Raw genomic sequence first — 22,123 nt, 5'->3', positions numbered from 1 at the left:
CCTCACGTTGGGCGCAAAAAAGAACTGTCGTGGTTTGCCCTCAGCCAGCAACAAAGAACCACGCAGCCGCTCGCACATCTCCCTCAGTCGTGGAAAAAGAAAATGACAGGGCCAAACTCGTGGGTTAAAAGAGTGCAATTTAACAGAGCAGCAAAAGGAAAAGACAAAAACGCGATTACAGTACCGCCGCGAAGCGCACCGACCAGACCCACACCACCGCAGCCCACCCCTGAGTGGGGACTCCTCTCCTCTCCCCGGCTAGCTCCTCTTATAGCCCGGGCGTGGGTCACGTGGTATGGAATACCTGCCCCCTGCCGGCTCCTGGGGAGATTAACCCCATCCCTGCCGCAACCAGGACACCTACGTATTTACAGCCTGAGAAAACGGGAGGTGCGCACCTCAGCCCCTCACTCTGTCGATGGCATCTTCAGCCAACTGGGGACAATGCTGCACCATGACGACTCCTCGGAGCCTCACCGCCTGCACACCTACAGAAAAAACATTTTTTCCCCCTCCTCTCTTCAGCTCTAAGCTAGTTCAGCCAGGTGCTGGTCAGACGAAACACCCTTTTGCAACAGTTCCCACGTGGGCTATGCTTATAATGAAGAACGACCCACTCAACACATTTGGTATTGATACAACTATAAAAAATACAAGCAAGCGAACTTTATCAAGAATTCACTGAGCAGATGGGTTCCCAGGTGTACATCGATCGCACTGTTCTCCTCCTCTTATATTTTCACTTAATAATTCGATATTTCTTGTTTTTCTTTGTAAGCTTAACCTGCAAACTAACTTACAAACTTAATTTTATTTACTATTTTATTTGGTGATTGAAGATGGAATCCAAAGTTCTTGTTTTTTAAATAAATCTAAATGTAAAGTTCAAACGACCTAACCTCAACAGGTGCCTTTCTAGATGACAGATACACTAAACGCACTAAAGAAGACATTAGAAACACCAAGCGCACATTGCAATTCAGATGTAGAATTGAATTTACAACACACTGAAACACTAAAACTGAAAATAATTCATATAAATGTGGTATTTTGTTGTTGTTCTGATGCACTAATCTGACTCACACAGCTGTCAGGTCACTACCAAAATACACACAAAATTTTGTTAACGTCCTGACTGCATCTATGTGTCACCACCAGGCACTAAGCAGACTCTACTGAAAGATGATCATTTCTTAGGCCTGACAGGGTGGGCAGGATATTCTCAAGGCTCCTACTGAGGGATTAAATTCATATAAATTCAGTAAAGGGGCTTCCTTTTGTTTTTTTTTTAAGAAACACTAACAGTGAAGTCGAGTCCATCTTAATTTATAAAGTCTTAGCTCTTTATTCCAAAGCAATGTGGTATGTATTTATTACTTTTGCAACTGCATCTGTAAGTTTGGGAGTCTGTCAAGCCTGCTAACCTGGGAAGCGGTACAGAAACACGCCTATCAGGAGCAAAAGCAGAGCGGTAGTATCAAATATGTTAAATGCTCAGTTAACTTCTCTGCTGCCCTTTCTGTGATCTGCCGTTCTCCCTTCAGTAATCTCAGCTCAAGACCATGTGCCTTGGTTGTAGCTTTATTAACTACAAGCAGCAGATATCAATTAGTAGGAACTTAAATGGTACACAAGGAAGGAATTAAGGCCCTATCTCTGCTACCTCTCATACACACTTACCAAACTGCATAAAACACATTTTGGGGTTATTTTTTAATACCGCATATCCTGGACGTACTTTCCTATTAAAACTTTCCAGTGATGTCCTTCCCAGCTCACTTGCCTTATCTCGTCATCCACCCAACTTTGTATCTATTACAATGTGCTGTAATGCTTTGGTGGCTACAGGAACATGTCCTTACATCATTGCTTGGATCAGGTGTGTGAAGAGAGGGAAGAAAGGCACTGCAGCAATGTAACACAGAGCATGGATCCCAGTACTAAAAGGTGAGATAACCCAGGGTCAGTAAAGAATCTGTGACTTTTTTTCATATCTGTTTCATTGTACGACTGCATACCCCTTGTAAGTCGAGATAAACCATCAGGTGAACGAGTCTACTTTCTGTACTGCATTTATCTTATCAGTATACAGTATCTGACATGCATATATTAGCTACATTCCTTTGAAAAAATGTCTGGGGGGAAAAAAAGCTTTTAGATAAGAATGTAGGAATCTAATATCAAATTATACAAAAGATTAACAAGCACAGTTCCTTACTACATCAGGGCTTTTTAAAATGATTTTTTTTTTTTTTTTAATTCTGTCTTTAGGTAATGAATATAGGAAAAGAAGACAACACTCACATTCATTAGACCCCAAAAGATCAGGTAACAGAAATTATGGAAAAAGCTGCTATTTTCTTATAGGTTTTCAACAAATCCAAAATCAGGCAGCAGATTTAGGGCTATATTTTCTCAAGGACAGCCTGGGTTAACATCATGAAGTCAGTGAGGCTACAGCAACACCAAACTGGAGCAAATGAAAAGTGAGGCTGCTTTACGCACATAGGCTCAGAGCAATTTGTCTTAGCCGCCCCTTTATTATCTGATCTAAAAATTAGGTCAAATCCTGCAGCTATTGTCTAGTCTTTATCAGATGTATTTTCCAGTGGGTTTAACTCTACTCTCAATTACACAGGCTCAGGCCTCATTCATTCTTTTAACAGGAATTTTGCCCTGTTAGGTTTTATCTGTTCAGTGACATCAGTCTCGTTACATAAAACTCACATTAAAATTTTATATTGGGCTTGGGTTTTTTTCAGCCAAAGATAAAGCTACCCAAACCTCCTCCTTTCTCCCTCCAGAAAAGTAACATTTTTTTAATTGAGCAGAAAAAAACGTATCAAAACATATTAGTGACTCCTAGTGCTCCTGATAGGATGTGCCTAGAATAAATAAGAAATGTGTGAATAAATAGGAAACGCATTTTAGCACTTTCATATGCCAAAGTCTCAGAAAATTATATCTTTCCAGCTCCACCAAGACACACATTAGGTGTCCCTACTTTGTTAGTTACCGAGATATCTACAATGGCAAAGTGAAAATTAATCCCAAAAAAACTGTTATTTTAAGAGGTTGAAATGCTCAGCTCTGTTCTCATGAGGAGACCAATGCCTCAGGAAGATGAATCCCATGAAACAGGAAAGAAGCTGAAAATAATGATGTTTCTATCACCTATTGTTCCTCCTCCTTTTTAGAAACAGCCTGCACAGAAAGGAGTGATTTCCCACCATACTGGTCATCCAGGAGTGCAATGGCAAGATGCTGTTAAACGCCCCGAACACTTAGAGAAGCCAGGATGTTGGCTTTAGACTCAGACTCTTTTCTTATTTATATTGCTAGCATGGGCAGCCTTTGAAAACCAGCAGCATCTTCACTCCGTATTTACAGACTACTCCCTTCCTGCATAACTGAAGCTCTTGGCCGGAGCGATGTTGCAATCGATTTTCACAGAGAACTTCCATTGACTAGGCTGTTATGTACTTTCTGACACATGCCTGACCCTGCATTAAACAAATACAAGCCGTTTTTCCAGGATGCACATTTTTCACACTTTCAAATTACTTTTCAGTTAATTCTATTACACGCTCAGTGAACAGAGATGTTGAATGCTATTTTTTTTGTTTGTTTTAATGGAGTGCAGTTCCAGCCCTTGAGAGGACACAATAATTCCAGAATAAGGCCGGTGAGGATAAGGGAGAAATGAGAGAACGAGGAGGCGAAAAGGAGTAGGAGAAAGAGGAAGAGGAGGAGGGAAAGGGAGAAGGAGAGAAGCTTTTCTTCATGTGCTAGGTATGGCTAGTTGTTTTACAGCTGTACCTGTCGAGAAGAAATCACCAGGTTCAAGTATTAAAATAAATAATAATAAAACTTAAGCAGAGCACTTTACACGCTCCATTTACCCCTCACCTCTCACAAAGGTGTCAGTGCTCACTTTTTGTACCAACTAAAAATGAAGACTGCACTGGTGACAAACATGCAACTATAGCTGCAGACAGAGCTGGAGAGATGCACTCTTCTGCCCCTGCTAAATTTTTGGACGTCCTTGATTTTCTAGATTAATAAATACTGCATGGACCCTACCTTGCATCCCAGACTCATGGCATATTGTGTAGCCATCAGAAGACTTACCAGCTGTGTTTAAAGTTTAGATAGGAAACAACTATTATATTGCCAGTACAGATTCAGTCCTCTCAAGTCAAGGCTGTGAATACAGATGAATATCGGTATATCTGAGTCCACAGTTTGAAATAGGGATCTTGTTGATCAAATGGCATGATAAAGTAAGGCATAAACCCCACATCATATGTCTGAGTTCCTAAAAAAATTGTCCTGACTTACCTGAGAGATTTATAGAAATCTGTGAAATTGGAAATGGACAATTTTGCAGAGAATGTGCTTTTGCTGCTGTTTGAAAATATGCAGTTTGAAGGCCCAACACTTCAACCCTTAATCCCAAGGAGTCTAACTCATTTGCCTATGTCACAGTTGTCCAAGAATCCCAAATTCAAGAACAAGAATTTAAAAAAAACTTCACTAAAATACAAAGCCACGTTTCAGTTACAGGCACATATAAGTCCCTGGAATTTATTTAACCAGACTGTTTTAAGAAAACCCACCAAGACTCTAGAAAAATCACTGAAGGGATTGTTCCTCTATCTCCAAAACACGGTAAGAAAAAGAAGCAAACTTGACATTATGAGTGCCTTCAATAGAAATTTGGACACCTGGGAAGAAATGTCAACTGGTATAAAATAATTCGCATACACATACAATGATTATGTGTTATACACATATAAGGTGCATATGTATGGCAGTATACAAAAGTTACTCAGCCATCAAATGAAATACACTCAGACTTCCAAACTGCATTAATTTAATGGTCCTCTGTCAAGGGCTAACTGGCAGGACATGAAAATCTATTTAATAAGTTAACTTAGGAGTCATAATCTAAAAAACCTGTTCAAACATTGCTAAGCCTCTCTGAAGTGCTGACTGCTTAGAAGAAAAAAATAAATTGAAATCACTCTCCTTTCTTTAAATACAGAAAAAGAAAATCCTCAAAGTCTTGAAAAGTTTCCTTCAATGGGAAAGCACTATGCACATATGTAACGGTGTTTCTAATTTTGCAGGAAGACTGTACAATAATTTTAATTCCCTTTAAACCTGGGGAAATTCTCTGGGGCTAGTCCTGTACTCAAAAGTACAGGTCCTCTACTTCCAGTCATTTACTTGGACTAAAAGCATTCAAAAATGGGTATTGAAATTGCACCTCCTAGATCTGTATCTGGATATTTACACAGAAGGTAACACCTCTTCAAGGATTTAACCCCATAATACTTTCCCAAGAACAAAAGGAGAACCAAGCTCTAAATGGAGAGGTTTAAATGACACAGAGCCTTCCTCTAACATGTCTGTGAAAAGCTTTATTTGGCTGGAAGAATTCTCTTCTCTCATTATAAATTGTCAGGCAGAGAGCAGGAAATATAAGTATGCTGCAAACCCAGCTTCTAATGACCTTTTCTCACAAAATGTGATTTTTGCTGAGGTGAAAACAGCAGAAGAGATACAATTCCGGATGATATATTTTGTTCCCATTATACAAAACAGGATTTCATCATGTGAAAAAGAAATGGGGGTCCCCAGTGTGACTACTCTATTACAAAGAAAAGCACCTCCTTGAAAATTAATGAACATTAAATATTTGTACAGTCAAATGAAGATCTGTTTTCAGGGAACTGGTTGCTCTGTGTTCTTGGGGTCTAAGCTGGGAATGGTTCAAAATAAATACTGAGGTTAGTAGCCATGAATAGCAATGATGAAATATTAGGGTTGAGATGATCACTTTCAATCTTCTATTACCAATCTGATTACATGATATGCTAAATGCACACTTGTTTCTTTGTTAAGGAACAGCAGCTTTATTATATGATTGCAGACACATATATTTTCAGATTTGCAGAAAAGGACCTGGGAGTCCCGGTGGACACCAAGTTGACCATGACTCAGCAATGTGACCTTGCTGCAAAGAAGGCGAATGGTATCCTGGTCTGCATTAGACAAAGTATTGCCAACAGGTCGAGCGAGGTGACCCTTGCCTTCTATTCAGCACTGGTGAGGCCGCACCTGGAGAACTGGGTCCAGTTCTGGGCTCGTCCATACAAGAGAGACATGGACATACTGAAGAGAGTTCAGCAAAGGGCCACAAAGATGACTACCATCTCTCCTACAAGGAAAGGCTGAGAGAGCTGGGACTGTTCAGCAGAGGAGAGAAGGCTCAGGGGGATCTCATCCATGTGTACAAATACCTGAAGGGAGGGCGTAACGATGACAGAGCCAGGCTCTTTTCACTGGTGTCCAGTGACAGGACCAGAGGCAATGGGCACAAACTGAAGGAAACACAGGAGGTTCCCTGTGAGCATCAGAGAGAATTTTTTCACTGTGAGGATGACTGAGCACTGGCATAGGTTGCCTAGAGGGGTGGTGATGGTGATGCCTCCCTCCTTGGACATATCAAAAAGCCACCTGGAATCAGTCCTGAGCAACTGGCTCTAGGTGGCTCTGCTTGAGCAGAGGGTTGTACCAGATGACTTCCAGAGGTCCCTTCCAGCCTCAACCATTCTGTGGTTCTGTGAAAGGAACAGCTGTCACCTCATTTCATAGTTTTCTTTGGTAATATTCCTACTTATTAGCTTCAGACACTTTTTTTGAGACATATAAATGCTGCACTCAATAAATATTTTTTTTATGCTTTCCCCCCACACAAAGGAGAAGAAAGACTTTGCTCTTAAGAACAGGATAAACTGAAATTCTTAGGAATGCTTCTGAAGATGTTAATTTTAGTATGTGTCAATAACTGCAGAAAATACAAAGCCTAACTGGTCAGAAACAAAATCTCCCTCGTGTACAGCAGAGACTCCACTTTTCCTCACCCAAACATGATCGACTCAACACGCAGAGTAAAGACACTCACATGCAATGCGGACGTAGGCTTTGCGGCTCTTGGTGGTGCCTGCAGAGCTCCAGGCAACACACTGGCACCAGTAATCTTCGGGCCCGAAGAGCTCCTCAACTTGCTGGCGGGAAATCTCAATGCTTACCTCTCGGACAATCAGACCTGTCAGGGTACAAGTAACACGAGTCAATGTTATGCTTACAGAGAGAAAGAAAGAAGTGCAGGAACAGAAGTCTGGTTGCAAAGTTCTTGTGAGACCTTACAGCTCTCTGCCAGTATCTACTCAGCAACATGGATTGTCATAAGGATGTGAAGGAAAAAAACCAACACTTTATCTGCATAGTAAGAGAACTGGGTGAAGGAAAAACTAATCACTGTGATTTTGGTTTTATCACATACCACATGTATGCTAGACAAATAAGAAGAACAGCACCTCAGCAGATATAAATTGTACCATGTCCCTAGGACGAGTTACATCAAGTAACGATGCAGCCCAGTTTTATTTTCATATGAATATCATAAAACCACAGAGTCATTCAATTTCTATGACTCCCTTAGCCCTCCTGTATTTCATCTCCTTTTGCTAGGCAGATACAGCACAGGGAGAAGACTTGTTCACTCTGACACAGAACTGCCATTGTAGAAAATCACAGAATCATAGAATGGTTTGGGTTGGAAGGGACTTTGAAGATCATCTAGTTCCACCCCCCCTGCCACGGGCAGGGACACCTCCCACTAGACCAGGTTGTTCAAAGCCCCATCCAGCCTGGCCTTGAACACCTCCAGGGATGGGGCAGCCACAGCTTCTCTGGGTAACCTTGTCCAGTGCCTCACCACCCTCATAGTGAAGAATTTCTTCCTAATATCTAATTTAAATCTACCCTCTTTCACTTTAAAACCATTACCCCTCTTCCTATCACTACGCTCCCTGATAAAGAGTCCCTCCCCATCTTTCCTGTAGGCCCCCTTTAGGTACTGGAAGGCCGCTATAAGGTCTCCGTGGAGCCTTCTCTTCTCCAGGCTGAACAGCCCCAAAATGTCCCAATGCTGTGTAATGATGGGCACGTGTGCTGCAGTACGGTTATTGCAAGCTGCCATTTTGGGGACAATCATTGTCATATATACTGCGACATTGTTTAGGTGATTTTATAATACAGTGCAATACACTTCAGTGCCTGACAGTCTCCCTGGCCCTACCTTCCATAACGGATGTCAGCATAACCCCCCCCAGACCCACAGCTGCACCCGTGACAACAGTGACCCGGTCGCTATCCTTCCAAGCAGACCTGTATTTGCCCCCATTTCCCACACAGTTCTCTCTGCTGGGAAGCCGCTTTTCTTCTTCTAAGTGCAAGGAAATACTGTGGTGTCTCAGACACCACTGCAAGGATGGCTGGTAACGTGTTGATCCTCAAACGACAACCACTACATCTCATACTGACACAACCCCTTTCTCTGCCTCAAAATGTACTGCCTGGTCAAAAAGCTCTTAATTCCAGCCAAGACACTGGGTGGGGGTGGGCGGGAGTGTTTACACCTCTTGTCAGCATTCCAATGTGTGTCTGCCTATAGAAACCACCATCGCCGTTTCAAAAATGCATTCTTGCAAACAGGCTTGAATATATAAATTCACATACAGATATTTTGTGTAGTGGGACTGATTTTCTTTTTCCTTCCAGAATTGCCAGGAAACTCAACTGAAAGATCCTTGGATCACAGCATGCACATTTTGTCCCCATCACCAAACACCAAAGGGCAGGTCCTTCTGCTGAGCGCAGACTTGAGCCGTGGAGGCCAGCTACCCTCAGCCTCCCGCCACACTGCTTACAAGGTGATATTCATAACGTGAATGCTCCTAATTGTACAGCACGATGCGTTCCTCGAGCGCTGGAAACCAGGCCAACCCTTTGATTTGCCTCCAGCCTCACAGAGGCTCCATTCAGGGAGCCAACGATTAATTACTGTTTGTACACACTTGTGCACTGTCATTGAGGCTGCATGCTGTTTGCATCCAAAACTTGGTTAACAACAGCAGAAAGGAATTCATGCATGTAATACCACAGACTTCTCTGGTGGGAATGCCTTCTAATGAGATGCATTTTCCTGCTAGAAACTACCACAGCCTAGCTCCCTTTTTATTTCATTATCCTTGACATCTTTAGCCATTGAATAATCAGCTACTTTGGGGGAAACACTTAACAGCTTTCCTCCTTGAAATGAAATACTCAAAATATGGCAACTGCACTCCAAAGAATGGAAATCAAAGCGGTGCACGAGCATTTGATATGCAGTGAACACTGTGTTATAAACTTGTTCTGCTTTGATGAGCTAATTTGGCTCCAAAAGGGGTCTGAGGGATAGCTTTTGTCCTGTTGAGAGGAGCATGAAGAGGGTGGGGAGGGAGCATGTACATTACGTGCATAAAAATGGTTATATTTTCCCAGTGCAAGTGCTGCTAGCCTAAAGATTACTTCAGTTCATTCCTAGTTTTTATAGCACTAGCCCAGGGAGCCTTTGAAGGTTACAATATTATGTTTTTATAATAAGGCTGATTATGACAGAGCTTGACGGAGCAGTGAACTTTGTTACCCGAGGGCTAAAGCAAGCAGGCTCATAACGACAGTACTGGTTAATAATGATTATGAAATAGTCTTAACATTCAGGACACAAATGCCGTCTTCCAATAGTCTGTTGAAGATACAAAACCATACGATAAATAGCTCCCACTGAACGCACCAGCAGAACTTTTTTATCTCTGACTTGCTCAGATGCTTTCTAATTCAAAATAACAAGCTACTCCAGGTAATGTCTTTTGGGACAGTCGTGAAGTACTGATAGGTTTCAGGTTATTCAGAGTAATTTGCCCTTTGATTTTTGAGTAATATCAACAGTTGTGCCATAACCAAAGAGATGCACACTTTCTTTACAGACCAATAGATGCCGCCTCTTTCTGCTTACAAGCAAAAACTATCATTGTGTCTTTGTCTCTAAGGTAAACTATTTTTCCTGTAGTTCAAAATGTATCAAACCAGTTGGTGATGCCATGAGATAATCCGGGATGTAAGGATCCATGGCCAGAACTCCAAGCTGATTCAGCCAGTCCTTCCCAGCATCGCCCATTGGCACCTCACTGCACAAACAGCCGCATCAATTTAGGAGAAATATCTCACTGAATGCACCCAGCCTCAGGCTCTGGGGCAAGCGCAAAGGGATGCATTTCCCTTGTTGTACCAACTCGCAATCCTGTTCCTTCTGTTAATGAGCTACAATGTAACCCCAAATGGAAAATCCCTTTCTAGGCTAGATTACAAAAACCACAATTTGCTGAGATACCTCAGATAACAACTGCCCTGTTACCAGCTGATGTACTGCTGTACATCAGATTGCACAGAGGAGCTGGTACCGTCTGTCTGCTTTCGTTCAGGAGCGTATCGCTTATCCACCTCACGTGGGCACCAAGTGCAGGACAAGCCTGGTATGATGACTTCAAACAGAGATCTTCATCTTATCCCTGCTGAAGCTGCTTCTGCTTCTACATCAAAGAACAGTAGCTGGAGTAATAAAAAAAAAAAGGGGGGGGGGGGAGAAAAAAGCCAAACAACCCATCTCTTAATACTTCCAGATAATGTGACATGCTGTGCCTGTAGTGCAGGCAACTGCTTATCAAATTGTTTCGCTATACGTGAGCACACAACCCCTGAGTACAAAATTAGAAGTCACTGTATAAAATGACTCCCTATATTTTGCCTAAACATATTTAGGACAAGACAGATCAAGAGATTAGCAGCAATTTCTGAAGCATACAACCTACCTGGTATTGCCCAATTCTACTTTGCCACAGTGCTAAGTAACAAAATGTCACCCTCTTGCAGAGAGTCTCTCCTTTACCTTACCTTCTTTATTTAGAAATATATTGAATTTTTCAGTCTAGTTCCTCATACGGCTAAGCTATACATCAGGTGAAGATATGCAGCATAAATGTTTTCTTGTAACACTTGAGTAAGCTGCACATTTCCAGAATTAATATAATCGCATAGATGGCGGCACAATCCACAAGAAGTCAGGATTTTCCTATTTTAAAGCAATGCAGTAGCAAACACAGCTGAAGGGAGATAACAGAAATGTGGGCAGCTAGAATGCTTGACAGGTCCCGTCTAATGTGTATAAATCCATAAAGAGCATCTATATAGTATTTCTAACTCATACTCTCCCTGTGATGAATAGCTAGAATATGACAAGGAAAAGTATTTCCTTGCACTGTCCAAACTTGATTTGCATTCAACAAAGTGAGAACTGTTTCTGTAGCCTCTTGCAGTCCATCTGGATCTTGGCTACGAAGAGAGATATGAGAGGAAATTGGGTCTAATTATCACCGCCCTATTTCTGGCAACAAGAAGATTGTGAAGAGAGGAGCTTTAAAATGAAAATGCAGAAAATCAAAGTAATTTAAAGCAATTCTCCAAAATAAATGGTAATTGTATCTTAAGATTGTTCACTGAAAAAAACCACAGATCCTTAAAAATGCATCCCCAGGTTGCTGGGCTCTTTCTGCACAAGCTTTTCTTTTCTGATCTCAGTGAGTAACTGCAGCATTCCCAAGAGAGGAGCAATGTAAGAAGTTTTACAACTTGAGTACAAGGAAGTAAAAAAAATCTCAGGAAAAAACCAAACCCAAAAATATTTGCCGTCCTCTCTGGTTCCTGAGTATACAGATCTGGATCTGCTGGGTTATAAAAGATGTCAGAGATGTTGCTCAAGGCTGGGGCTATTTACACACACAGATCAGTCAGATTTAATACACTTACCTAAACCTGGCACCAGAAAAAGACATTAAATTGGTGGAATTTCCCTAAAGAGAGGACCAAACCCCTGTAGCCATTAGGAGACTAAACCGGTCTAAGATATCCTTTTACCCTTAAGAGTTTTCTGTCCAGTGAGGAAGGAGGGTGGCTTACAAGAAGGTTCAGGGAGTTTGGCATAATCAGTCTGTGATTATGTCTCAGTCCCACGAATTAAATAGGTTCTCCATGAGTGACAATTTTACATATATAGTAGCACAGCATATACAACTATTCATTTCAAAAAAAACAAAAGGTATTTCTGGGACTAACAGTACTTGGCCTCTGAAAAGGGAGTAGGAAGGAACCAAAACTTTACTTATTTGTCTATTTGCACATTAATGAGGGATTAATGGGTGGAGAGAGGCAGAGGGCGGAGGGTGCCTTGCTGAGTCTGCCTACTGCTAATGTGTGCAGCTGAATGAGCGCAGGGGAGAGGCATTAGATGATGGTATATACCAAAATAAAATTACTACTCCTCCTGGACCAAAAGGAAGCGTGAAGAGGGAATTGTGCCTTATATACATGGTCTTTTATTATAAGCTGTATCCTAGAAACACAATCAAGCAAAGACACACTTCATTCACACAGTCCCCAAGCACTTCACTTAGCTGGCTATACAAACCGTGAGGTAGATTATCTGGTCTTCAGAGGCAGAAATGTTATTTTTTTTAATGTATGCAAATGCAATGTAATTGTATGATATTATGGTAGATTATTAGTAACTGCAATAATAACTCATGTGTTCCATATAGCACCTGCCGAAGTAATTGGCAAATTTCCCAATGATTTTAATAGGAGTAGATTTACCAATCAGACTCATTTCTTTCTAGAGGGAAACAAAAATATCTCACAAGGTTCTACAACCGAAAATGACTGCTCAAGACAAGCAAAGATTACTGTAAATGTCCGAAAATAGAAGATTATTATCAATTAATCAAACGTAATTATCCAGTCTGGAGTGAGTCCAGGTCACGGAGTTAGTATCTACACCTCACCGGGCATCGTTCTGCCAAGAAATTATTTGGATGTATTTTGGCTGCCATAAAAGTTAGGCATTTGATATTAATACCCGGCATGTGTGAAAATATTCCTCAGGACTTTGATAGAGCAATTTTTGTGGAAGCATCATATTGGCATATGTTTGACCCTCTGGCACAATGCTAAACAAGAGCTATTTAGTTCCAAGACTAAACTGTGCTTATAAACTCTAAGAAACTGCATGGATAATTTGTTTATTTTCTCTGTAAGTAGAAGTTCAAACAATTTCTGTGCTTTTGTGCGTTCATTTGCCCAAAAGGTATTTCATTAATTAGTAATCACATACGCCATAGAACACATTTCTCAAGGAGAGGGAACTTTATGACCTACTGGTCTGGAAAAAGACATTACTCTAATACATGCATATAGATTGCAGGTGTATCACAGCCACCCTAAATAAGCATGGAAATACAGCCCATTTTCATGCAGGTAACTTGCAACCCTTTACAAGTTGAATTTCTTGAAATCAGTCCTCAGACCACCCTCCCAAACCTGACGTTCAGTGCTCTTGGCTCCCTGCCTGCTTAGACAGACATAGATTCCCTCAATTGCATGCACCCCCAAATCTCCCTTCCTGCTCTGCAGTGGGAACACAGAGGGCAGGGACGGTGTTTCTCGATCATGTAGAAAAAGCTTTGGGGGGGTCAGCAGTAAAACAGCTCTGGGGTAAGGGGATTCCTCTGCGCATCCATGCAGCACATGCTGCTATAGAATCAAAATATACGGCAAGTAACTTAGCAAAAAACACGGTGTGTCCCCATTGAGATCCTCAACTTAGACATACAGAAAAATGCAGTGGTTTGCTCCGTCTTAAAATAAATCAGTGCCACTCAGAAACAGTCCATGCTTTCTGACTCACAGTTCCTTTTTCTACCTGTTAGGAGGAGGAGAGGAGAGTGGAGGGGCACTTTATGAATGTTGCTCAGTCAGGACAGAATTGGCTGACTTAAGTATACGTACTTTTTAATGCAAGATGAGGATGGAAAGAGAATCCTCATAGCAAAAAAATAAAATGTGAAGTTTTGCGATAATTTCAGGAGGGGCTGGATTATCTCCACAGTATTTGGCAAAAAGGATGAAAGCATTTTCAGTTTTCATGGTCCCCATCTGTCTTACATTTCATACAAAGCTTCATCCAAAAATCCTTAAAACAGCATCATATTTTTTGCTTCATGAAAGTGGCCTAGACCATACACCAAAGTGGTATGACTGTAAACAGACTTAATGAAAGGTAAACAGATTGCTTTCTTACTATGCAGTCCTTTGTCATTAGATTGTTCTCTGACGGTAAAACTTAAGTGACCAAAGCCAAGAATGATGAACTTTTTACTTACCAATAGTCCAGAATGACCTGTTCAATTTCACAGAATCATAAAATCATAGAATGGTTTGGGTTGGAAGGGTCCTTAGAGATCATCGAGTTCCAACCCCCCTGCCATGGGCAGGGACACCTCCCACTGGACCAGGTTGCTCAAAGTCCCATCCAGCCTGGCCTTGAACACTTCCAGGGATAAGGCATCCACAGCATCTCTGGGTAACCTGTTCCAGTGTCTCACCACCCTCAGAGTAAAGAATTTCTTCCTAACATCCAATCTAAATCTACCCTCTTTCAGGTTAAATCCATTGCCCCTTGTCCTACCACTACATGCCCTTGTAAAAATTCTCTTTCCAGCTTTCTTGTAGGCCTCCTTTAAGTACTAGAAGGCTGCTTTAAGGTGTCCCTGGAGCCTTCTCTTCTCCAGGCTGAACAGCCCCAACTCTCTCAGCCTGTCTTCATAGGAGAGGTGCTCCAGCCCTCTGATCATCTTTGTGGTCCTCCTCTGGACTCGCTCCAACAGGTCCATGTCCTTCTTATGCTGGGGGCCCCAGAGCTGAACACAGTACTCCAGGTGGGATCTCACGAGAATGGAGTAAAGGCCATGCTTCTTCTGATGCAGCCCAGTATACAGTTGGCAAAAAAGTCATTGAGTACTTCAGCCTTGTCCATATCCCGGGTGACCAGGGTTCCTGTTTCCTTCTGGAGAGAGCTCACATTTTCCCTAGTCTTCTTTTTATCACTGATGTACCTATAGAAGCTTTTCTTGTTGCCCTTAACATCCCTGGCCAGATTTAATTCTATCAGGGCTTTAGCTTTCCTAACCTGACCACTGGCTGCTAGAGCAGTTTCTCTGTATTCTTCCCAGGCTACCTGTCCTTGCTTCTTCCCTCTGTAGGCTTCCTTTTTCTGTCTGAGTTTGCCCAGAAGCACCTTGTTCATCCATGCAGGCCTCCTGTTTTTTTTTGCCTGACTTCCTCTTTGTTGGGATGCATCGCTCCTGAGCTTGGAGGAGGTGATCCTCGAATATTAACCAGCTTCCCTGGGCCCCTGGGCCCCTCGTTCCTCCAGGACTTTATCCCATGGTACTCTGCCAAGCAGATCCCTGAAGAGGCTAAAGTCTGCTCTCCTGAAGTCCAAGGTAGTGAGCTTGCTGTGCGCCCTCCTCGCTGCCCTAAGGATCTTGAACTCCACCATCTCATGGTCACTGCAGCCAAGGTTTTTTTTTCACATTCCCCACCAGTCTCTCCTTGTTGGTGAGAACAAGGTCCAGCAGAGCACCTCTCCTTATTGGCTGCTCTGTCACTTGGAGAAGAAAGTTATCATCAAACGCATTCTGGGAACCTCCTGGATTGCTTGTGCCCTGCTGTGTTGTCCCTCCAACAGATATCAGGGTGGCCAAAGTCCCCCATGAGGACCAGGGCTTGTGAAAATGTCTGTAGAGGGCCTATAGATACATTTAATCGCTCATCACAAGTGCTATAAACAACCCATCCCTGTAGCAGAAGGCTGATTACTTTACTTGGGGAAATAACCTTTTTACAAAGGTAAAAATAAAAGCAGTGCTATGTCAGAATTGAAATTTATTTACCCTCTTGCAGAGATGGATTCCTCACAGCCAGAGAATTATTCCACTCAAATATATCAGAGTACTTAAGCTATGGAATTTGGTGTTTAAAAAATGAATAAATAGGCTATGTACAAGAAGAACGGCTTCAAATATTAAAGTTCGTGCTGAGAAAAATGTACTCTGTGCATCCTAATGGGACAGAGATGATCGCATAACAGCACGCATTGCCTATAGCTTATTTTCTATATAGAGTATCTGTAATCTTAACAAAAGATAGATAGACAGATAGATATCTAGAGATAGTTTTAAAGAGCAACAGCTTTAACACCCAGTAATCCTTCACGCTGTGATTGCATGCACCTGGTTTTGCCTCAGTACTGCTTTTCCAGGCTGGCTGGTGATATGAAACGAATACATGAAGATCACAAACAATTTTCCACAAATATTAGCTTAAATATTTGAATTAAATGCTTCCAGCTATTTTTGCTCTCTTCATAATTTTCTATTTAGGAAAGAGATATATTCTTAACTCAAATTAATGGAGACGAAGGCAATAGCCTAATAAAAGTCAAGTTTGCATTAAGACTGATGTCAAGTTTGCACTGGTTTGCATCAGTTAGCTATGGTACCTAATTACCAGCTAATGGTAGCGAGTTAAGCTAAAATCCCAGCCCCCCTACTATTTTTTAACTGATTTATTTACACAAAAATTACAAAGGGCCGTCTTCAGAGGGACTTGACTTTGAACCAGAATTAAAAAACAACACATTCTGCTTGGGGTTTATTTACTCTTAGTGAAAACAAGGCCCTTTTGTTCTTTTTGTTCATTAATATCTGGAGGACCGAGTTGTGTAAGATGCAGGGAAGATTTCAAAACTGCGTTCTGGAACGCTGGTGGAAAGCAAACCACGTGCCCTGGTCCCTGCCGGTGTGGTGGAGGTGGGCAGCACAGCCCTGTAGGTTTGTCCCCTTGGGGAAGGCAAAATAGCCCCTCTGCTATCTCCTCCCCCGGCCAACCTCGGCAGCCGATTGCTTGATACAAGCCTTGAACTGTTGCCGTTTAATACTTTAGAACAGCACTGGATTGCTTGTTCTCAGCCTATAAACAGTTCAGAGACAAAGGAAAAACATTCCCCTTCCCCCCCCCCCTTTTTTTTTAATGGAGGCTATTTTCTGGTTGACGGCAGCAGGAAAACAGCTGCTGACCGGGAAGGTATCTCAGCCACCGCAGGACAGAAGGAAGGAGAAGCACAGGGGCAGAATTAGTAGCTTAACATTTTCAAAGCAAAGTCACCTTATCCCCAAACTGAAGGTAATCATGCCATGAGAGAGAGAAATTTCCCTTCCCCCCCCCCCTTTTTTTTTAATGGAGGCTATTTTCTGGTTGACGGCATTTTTTACTAATATGCACAAATTGCTCCAAAATGCATTGTTCTCTTCCACATATAACAACGTGTGCCTATTGTCGCTGCTTTCTTTTTCCCTTTTTCCTGGTACAAAAGTAATAATCATGCTCCAGTGTAGCAGGACTCCAAAGAAAACCAAAGCTCCAAAGCATATATTTATGTTCAACCATGGGCACCATCATTTCTGAAATCACATGGGCGGAGGTCGAGGAGCAGAAACAAGTGTGAGTCGAAGCGTCTTGACCAAAGGCACCCTGACACTAAGCAACCCCGAGCAATTCTCTGCCAGGCTCGTGCTACTTGGAGGGATTGGGAAGAAGAGAAGTCGTCCGCATAGGAAAGAAAGCATGAGTATGAGTTCTCAGCAGCTCCAGCTTTTGGGTCAAAGCCCAATCTTGCCTTCTTTTAGTTGAGGCACGTGCAGCTGAGAAAAGATGTTGTGGTTTGTTGGGGTTTTTTTTCCAAAAAAACGTGCCAATGGTTCATGTTTTACTTAAAGCTGCAGTTGAGACTTCACAAAGGAAATCTGTGCACTTTTTATTTCTGGTTCAGAGGATTTACATGCTCTTTCTAATGATCTGGGCCTTCAGCAGTGGGTAATGCTTCCCAGTCCCCAGCTTAGAGCTCATGCAAAATTGAAGCACTTTTGAGGCAGTTTAGAGCCTACAGACGAATCTCAATGTGCAGGCAAAAAGGAATAATGGTTGTTTAGCACTTCACTAGAAGAAGCTGAGGAAATTATGAAAAAAAAATAAATAATTCTATTGAACTTCAAACATCTGGGAAGCCAACCGAGAGCATCTTAATTTTGAACGTGTTTACATTCCCTTTGCATAGTGGAGGGGTGGGGGCAGGGAAATGAATAATAAATGGGTTTGTGTGTAAATTTTTATACAAAATACACATCAAGTTGTTTATGTTACTGACTTACTGACATATACGTGTATATATATAAAATATGTATCTGCACATGTACTTATGTACCACACCCACTCTGCGTGGTTTTGAGAAGCACAGACAACGTGAAAACGCCTTATTTCTGTGAACTTGACGCAATGGCACAGTTCAGTGGCTGGTGCAGCTATTGTGGGAACAAGGATAGTCGCAACGTGACACAAGGGGTCACTCGGGAGCCTTCCTCAGCAGTTGTTTTCTTATTTTTTCAGTCCATAACGTGCAGGAACAGCAGGTTGGGGGAGAAGTGTAAAAGCCCCATCAGTTTTTGCCATTGTTGTTCTGCATGCTAGGGGTGGCACTGCACAGATGAATTAGGTATCTTGAAAAAAAAAATTAAAGAAAAAAAGAAAAAAGCGCTGTCAAAGTGAAGTGACTTTCTCCAGACAGAGATGACGCTCTGGGAATTTGCTGTCTGCTCCCTCATCCAGCGTGTTTTCAGGGCTGTGCCAGGGCAGCAGTCAAAACACCAGCTCCCGAACGCCAGATGATTTTTCTTAGTTTGTAGCGAAGAAAAGAATCATCGCAGGAAGGCGTGTGAAAAAGCAGCCTGGTGGTCACAGCATCCATTTGGTGTGTACGTGTTTCTGGATACAGCACAACTCATGGCACCAGGAATGTGAGCAAGTTGCCCTGCAGATCCATGCAACTTTGCCATGAAAAAAGACCTTTTTAATTATGTAAGTAAATGTTGTCAATAGGATCCTCCTTGTAATTCTGGCTGCTTTTTTTTTTTTTCCTTTCTTTTTTTTTTTTTTTTTTTTTTTCTGGGTACCCACTCTGACTGAATTCCAATACTCGTTTCTAGGCATCGTTATTCTTCAGGCCTGGCAATCCTTCCTCCTGGAAGGGCATGGCAACCGACCCAGGTGCAGTGTCAGCACTCATTACAGAAACATCATTATACAAGCCACTGGGAAGCCAAAAGCAGCAATCAACCAACCGAGATCCTCTCTAAAATCAAAACCTGGGAGCAAATAATAGAAGAGGCCACGAGGGTCTAAAGATCAGTATTCGGGGGGAAGAAGAGACATAGAAGAGTCTGACAATAGACTCCCTTTCTGCTCTCACAATCAAAATATGAAGAGGGATGAGAGTTATGAGGAATTGTGAAAGGCATCCCATCAAAACCTGATGAGAAAGAGCTGTACATAAGCTTGCCAGTGAATGGCAGTCCTGCTGGTACCCACCACATCATGCTGCTCATTTATGTACGAATCAGGAATGCATGGGAATGACAAAATGAATACAGGCAGTGAACCCGCAAAGGCAGCACAAAATTAGATCCTGTACGGGTCAGAGCTGCATGTGACAGCCAGCTCTCTTTCCTTTTTTTTTGGTACCCTACCCGCACAGCGAAAAAAGCCTCACTAAATCTGATCTATGTGCAAGGTTTATTCTGTATAAATGGCGCTTTTTTTTTCCCCAAAAAAAGAAGGATTTCTCCAGTCTAGTTTTAAGCAACAGGAATTCTTCTACATCTCTTCAGAGAATGAATTCACTGCCTAATGAGCTAATAGAGAAAAAAGTAGAAGATACTACTCAGGTGAGATACATGCCTACAGAGACTTCAAGGGACTCAAGACAACAACACTCTTGCACAGTCATCAAGACCCTAATGTCTCTGTAAACACAGACTACATTTCCAGTGACTGCAGCACACTATAACTTGTTCTCAACAACAAAAAAAGTACGGTATAATTTGGATCTTCCATTTCCCTGAATATTTTCAGGGATTTTCGCAAAGAAACTACAGACCTGTTAGTCCTACTCATTCTCATATTTAATTCAGTGAACCCCCTAGATTTATTGGATGCAATTGTTCCTGCCCTTGCACTGCCGGGGTGCAACTGACTGCAGCACTTTTGCAGACCTTGGCTCTGCTCTTCTTTTCCGCCATTCCTGTATCCAAAAACCCAGTTGTTTTTCATTAAGGCCAGCAGATGCAGGACGGAGACTAACCTTTGGGACTCGCTTCCAAACCAAGTTCACATTTATTGGCCTTTCAGGCACCAGACCGCCCTCGTGGCACGGGCTCCAGATCCCACGCAAAGGACGTTCGGCTCCAAAGGAGCCAGGGGACACGGATGGAAAAAGGAAGCTTTGCTGTACAAAGTCGTGGCTAGTCTGAAGCTGTGATGGGTGGGCTGATGTCTGAGGATGTCTTGGGGAATTAATGGGATTATGAGCGTGTAACAAAGGGTTTAATGAAGGAAAAACTTGGAGGGAGATAAGGTGTAGGCTGGAAATATTCAGAGGGGTATCCTCAAATGCTTCAGATGAATGCACTGAGCATCCATATTCACTTTCTTATTATTTTAGTAACTTTATTTCCTGTCTCAGATTTGTTTTTCTGGAAACCCACAGGAAACCTTCAGGACAATTAGAGGAACAGCTGCACATAGGAAGTTAATGCTGCAATAATAAATGAATAAATATTCTAAAGCTTTTATCTTCTGGTCCCAAAGCACTTTGCAGAGGTAAATAACAGGGACGTTGAGTAGTTTGCACAGAGATACACGGTGACTCCACAGAAAATTTGGAATAGCCAAATGACCCTTCCCATGGACCCATCATTACTCACAGGAAGAGCACGAGAAGGATTAACTTGCAGGAAGAGTAGCTCCCTCTGGGCCCCCCTGTCAGCACCCCTGAATACCCTGAAGGACAGAACAAGAGCCGAGGCTGGAAGAGCCTGGCTCAGTCAGGTTAGCAGCGGGAGGGCAGAGGGTCCACGAAGTCTACGGCTGCTGCCTGTAAAGGTGGCTGGGCACGCATCCCTGCAAGGGGAAAGAGCTGCCGCAACGGACAGCATCAGCAGAAGAACAGGCAGGTGTCAGTGGCTGTGAACACGTAAAGAAGGTGTCTAGGTCTAAGAGCTAGAAGCAGCCTTCCATGAAGACTTGCAGGAGCAAAAAACCCACATACAACAGTTTGATTAAGTAAGAAATTAATGATATGTTAATACATGTATTGTAAGTGAATACTACACTCATTAGAGTCTAAACTCAAAACCCCCACAGTCTTTTGCAGGCTTCTATACAAAAATATAATCTCCCTGGGTTTGGGGGATGGTTTTGTATTGCCTACAAGCAGACTTCTCTCCAGAAGCAAACACCTGACGCAATGTTGTTATTCAGTATATAAAAAGATTATTTCCCTTCTTCAGGCCGGAACTGACCTCAGTGACTTCTACGCTCACTTCAGCAAAAACAGCCACCATTTTGAATTTATATCATAGAAAATGGTGATTCTCTGCCTCTCTGTGAGTGTGTTTCTTCTGAAGCTTCCAAAACAGTTCTTTTTCTGTCAAAATATACTAATTACTCAAGATGAAAGTGGAAACTTTGCCTGCTTGCAAAAAATGTCTGCAGCGGCTTTGTTGTCGGGTATTCCCTTGATCTGGGTGTGCTGGAGACCACACTCCCAGCAGCTGATTCTGAGGATGCAAACTGTGAGAAGAAAGAACTTCTTTTGCAGCAGTGATGGGCACGGGGATCCTCTTCCCCAGGAGAGCTGCCTGTGAGGCCACAGGGAGTGACAGGTGGAGAGAAGATGGCCTGACTGACATAAAAAATGGCTGCAATCTAAATGTCAAATAGGAAGAAAGTGTGGGTTTGTTCATATACTTTTATGTAAGTAAACAGCTTGTATTTCCCCAGAGAATTCCAGTTCTTTGGAGAGAGTTGTCCGCCTCTTTCTGCACCAGCTGCAGCTTTTCAGACCATACATATAAACATGTTTCACTTACAGCATCCTTCCAAAGAGGGGACAGACTTCGAATTACTAAAGAAAATGGACTGTAGTATCAATTCTAACCCACGTATCAAAACTATTAATAGAAGCATTGGGGAAGAGAGACACAGACACATTTTTAAATTTCCTTGAAATGAGTTGGATTAGGGAAGAATATTGAAGGAGCAGAGCTAAAAATTGGCAATATGTTGCTGAGAAATAATTATTTTGAATCGGGGTGCTTGATGTTTGCAATGGATTTGATCCAATGATAAACGGAAAATAAAATGACTTGTGACAACAGTGGAA

The 22,123-nt window shown here is 42.2% G+C and overlaps 1 protein-coding gene across 1 annotated transcript in view; it reads right to left on the bottom strand.

The window, feature by feature from the left end:
* The window catches only part of UNC5C (unc-5 homolog C (C. elegans)), a 157,559-nt gene that overhangs the window by 70,210 nt on the left and 65,226 nt on the right, over positions 1 to 22,123 (bottom strand). Inside the window, exon 4 of the mRNA XM_009883065.1 lies at positions 6,974 to 7,117. Within this exon, the coding sequence (XP_009881367.1) occupies positions 6,974 to 7,117 (144 nt within the window). The remainder of the gene's footprint in view (positions 1 to 6,973; positions 7,118 to 22,123) is intronic.

This window comes from Charadrius vociferus, unplaced genomic scaffold, assembly GCF_000708025.1.
Source record: "Charadrius vociferus isolate BGI_N301 unplaced genomic scaffold, ASM70802v2 scaffold410, whole genome shotgun sequence".
NCBI classification, from domain to species: Eukaryota; Metazoa; Chordata; class Aves; order Charadriiformes; family Charadriidae; genus Charadrius; species Charadrius vociferus.
The sequence above is the reverse complement of the archived record's forward strand: the minus strand, read 5'-3'. Positions and strand labels throughout refer to the sequence as shown.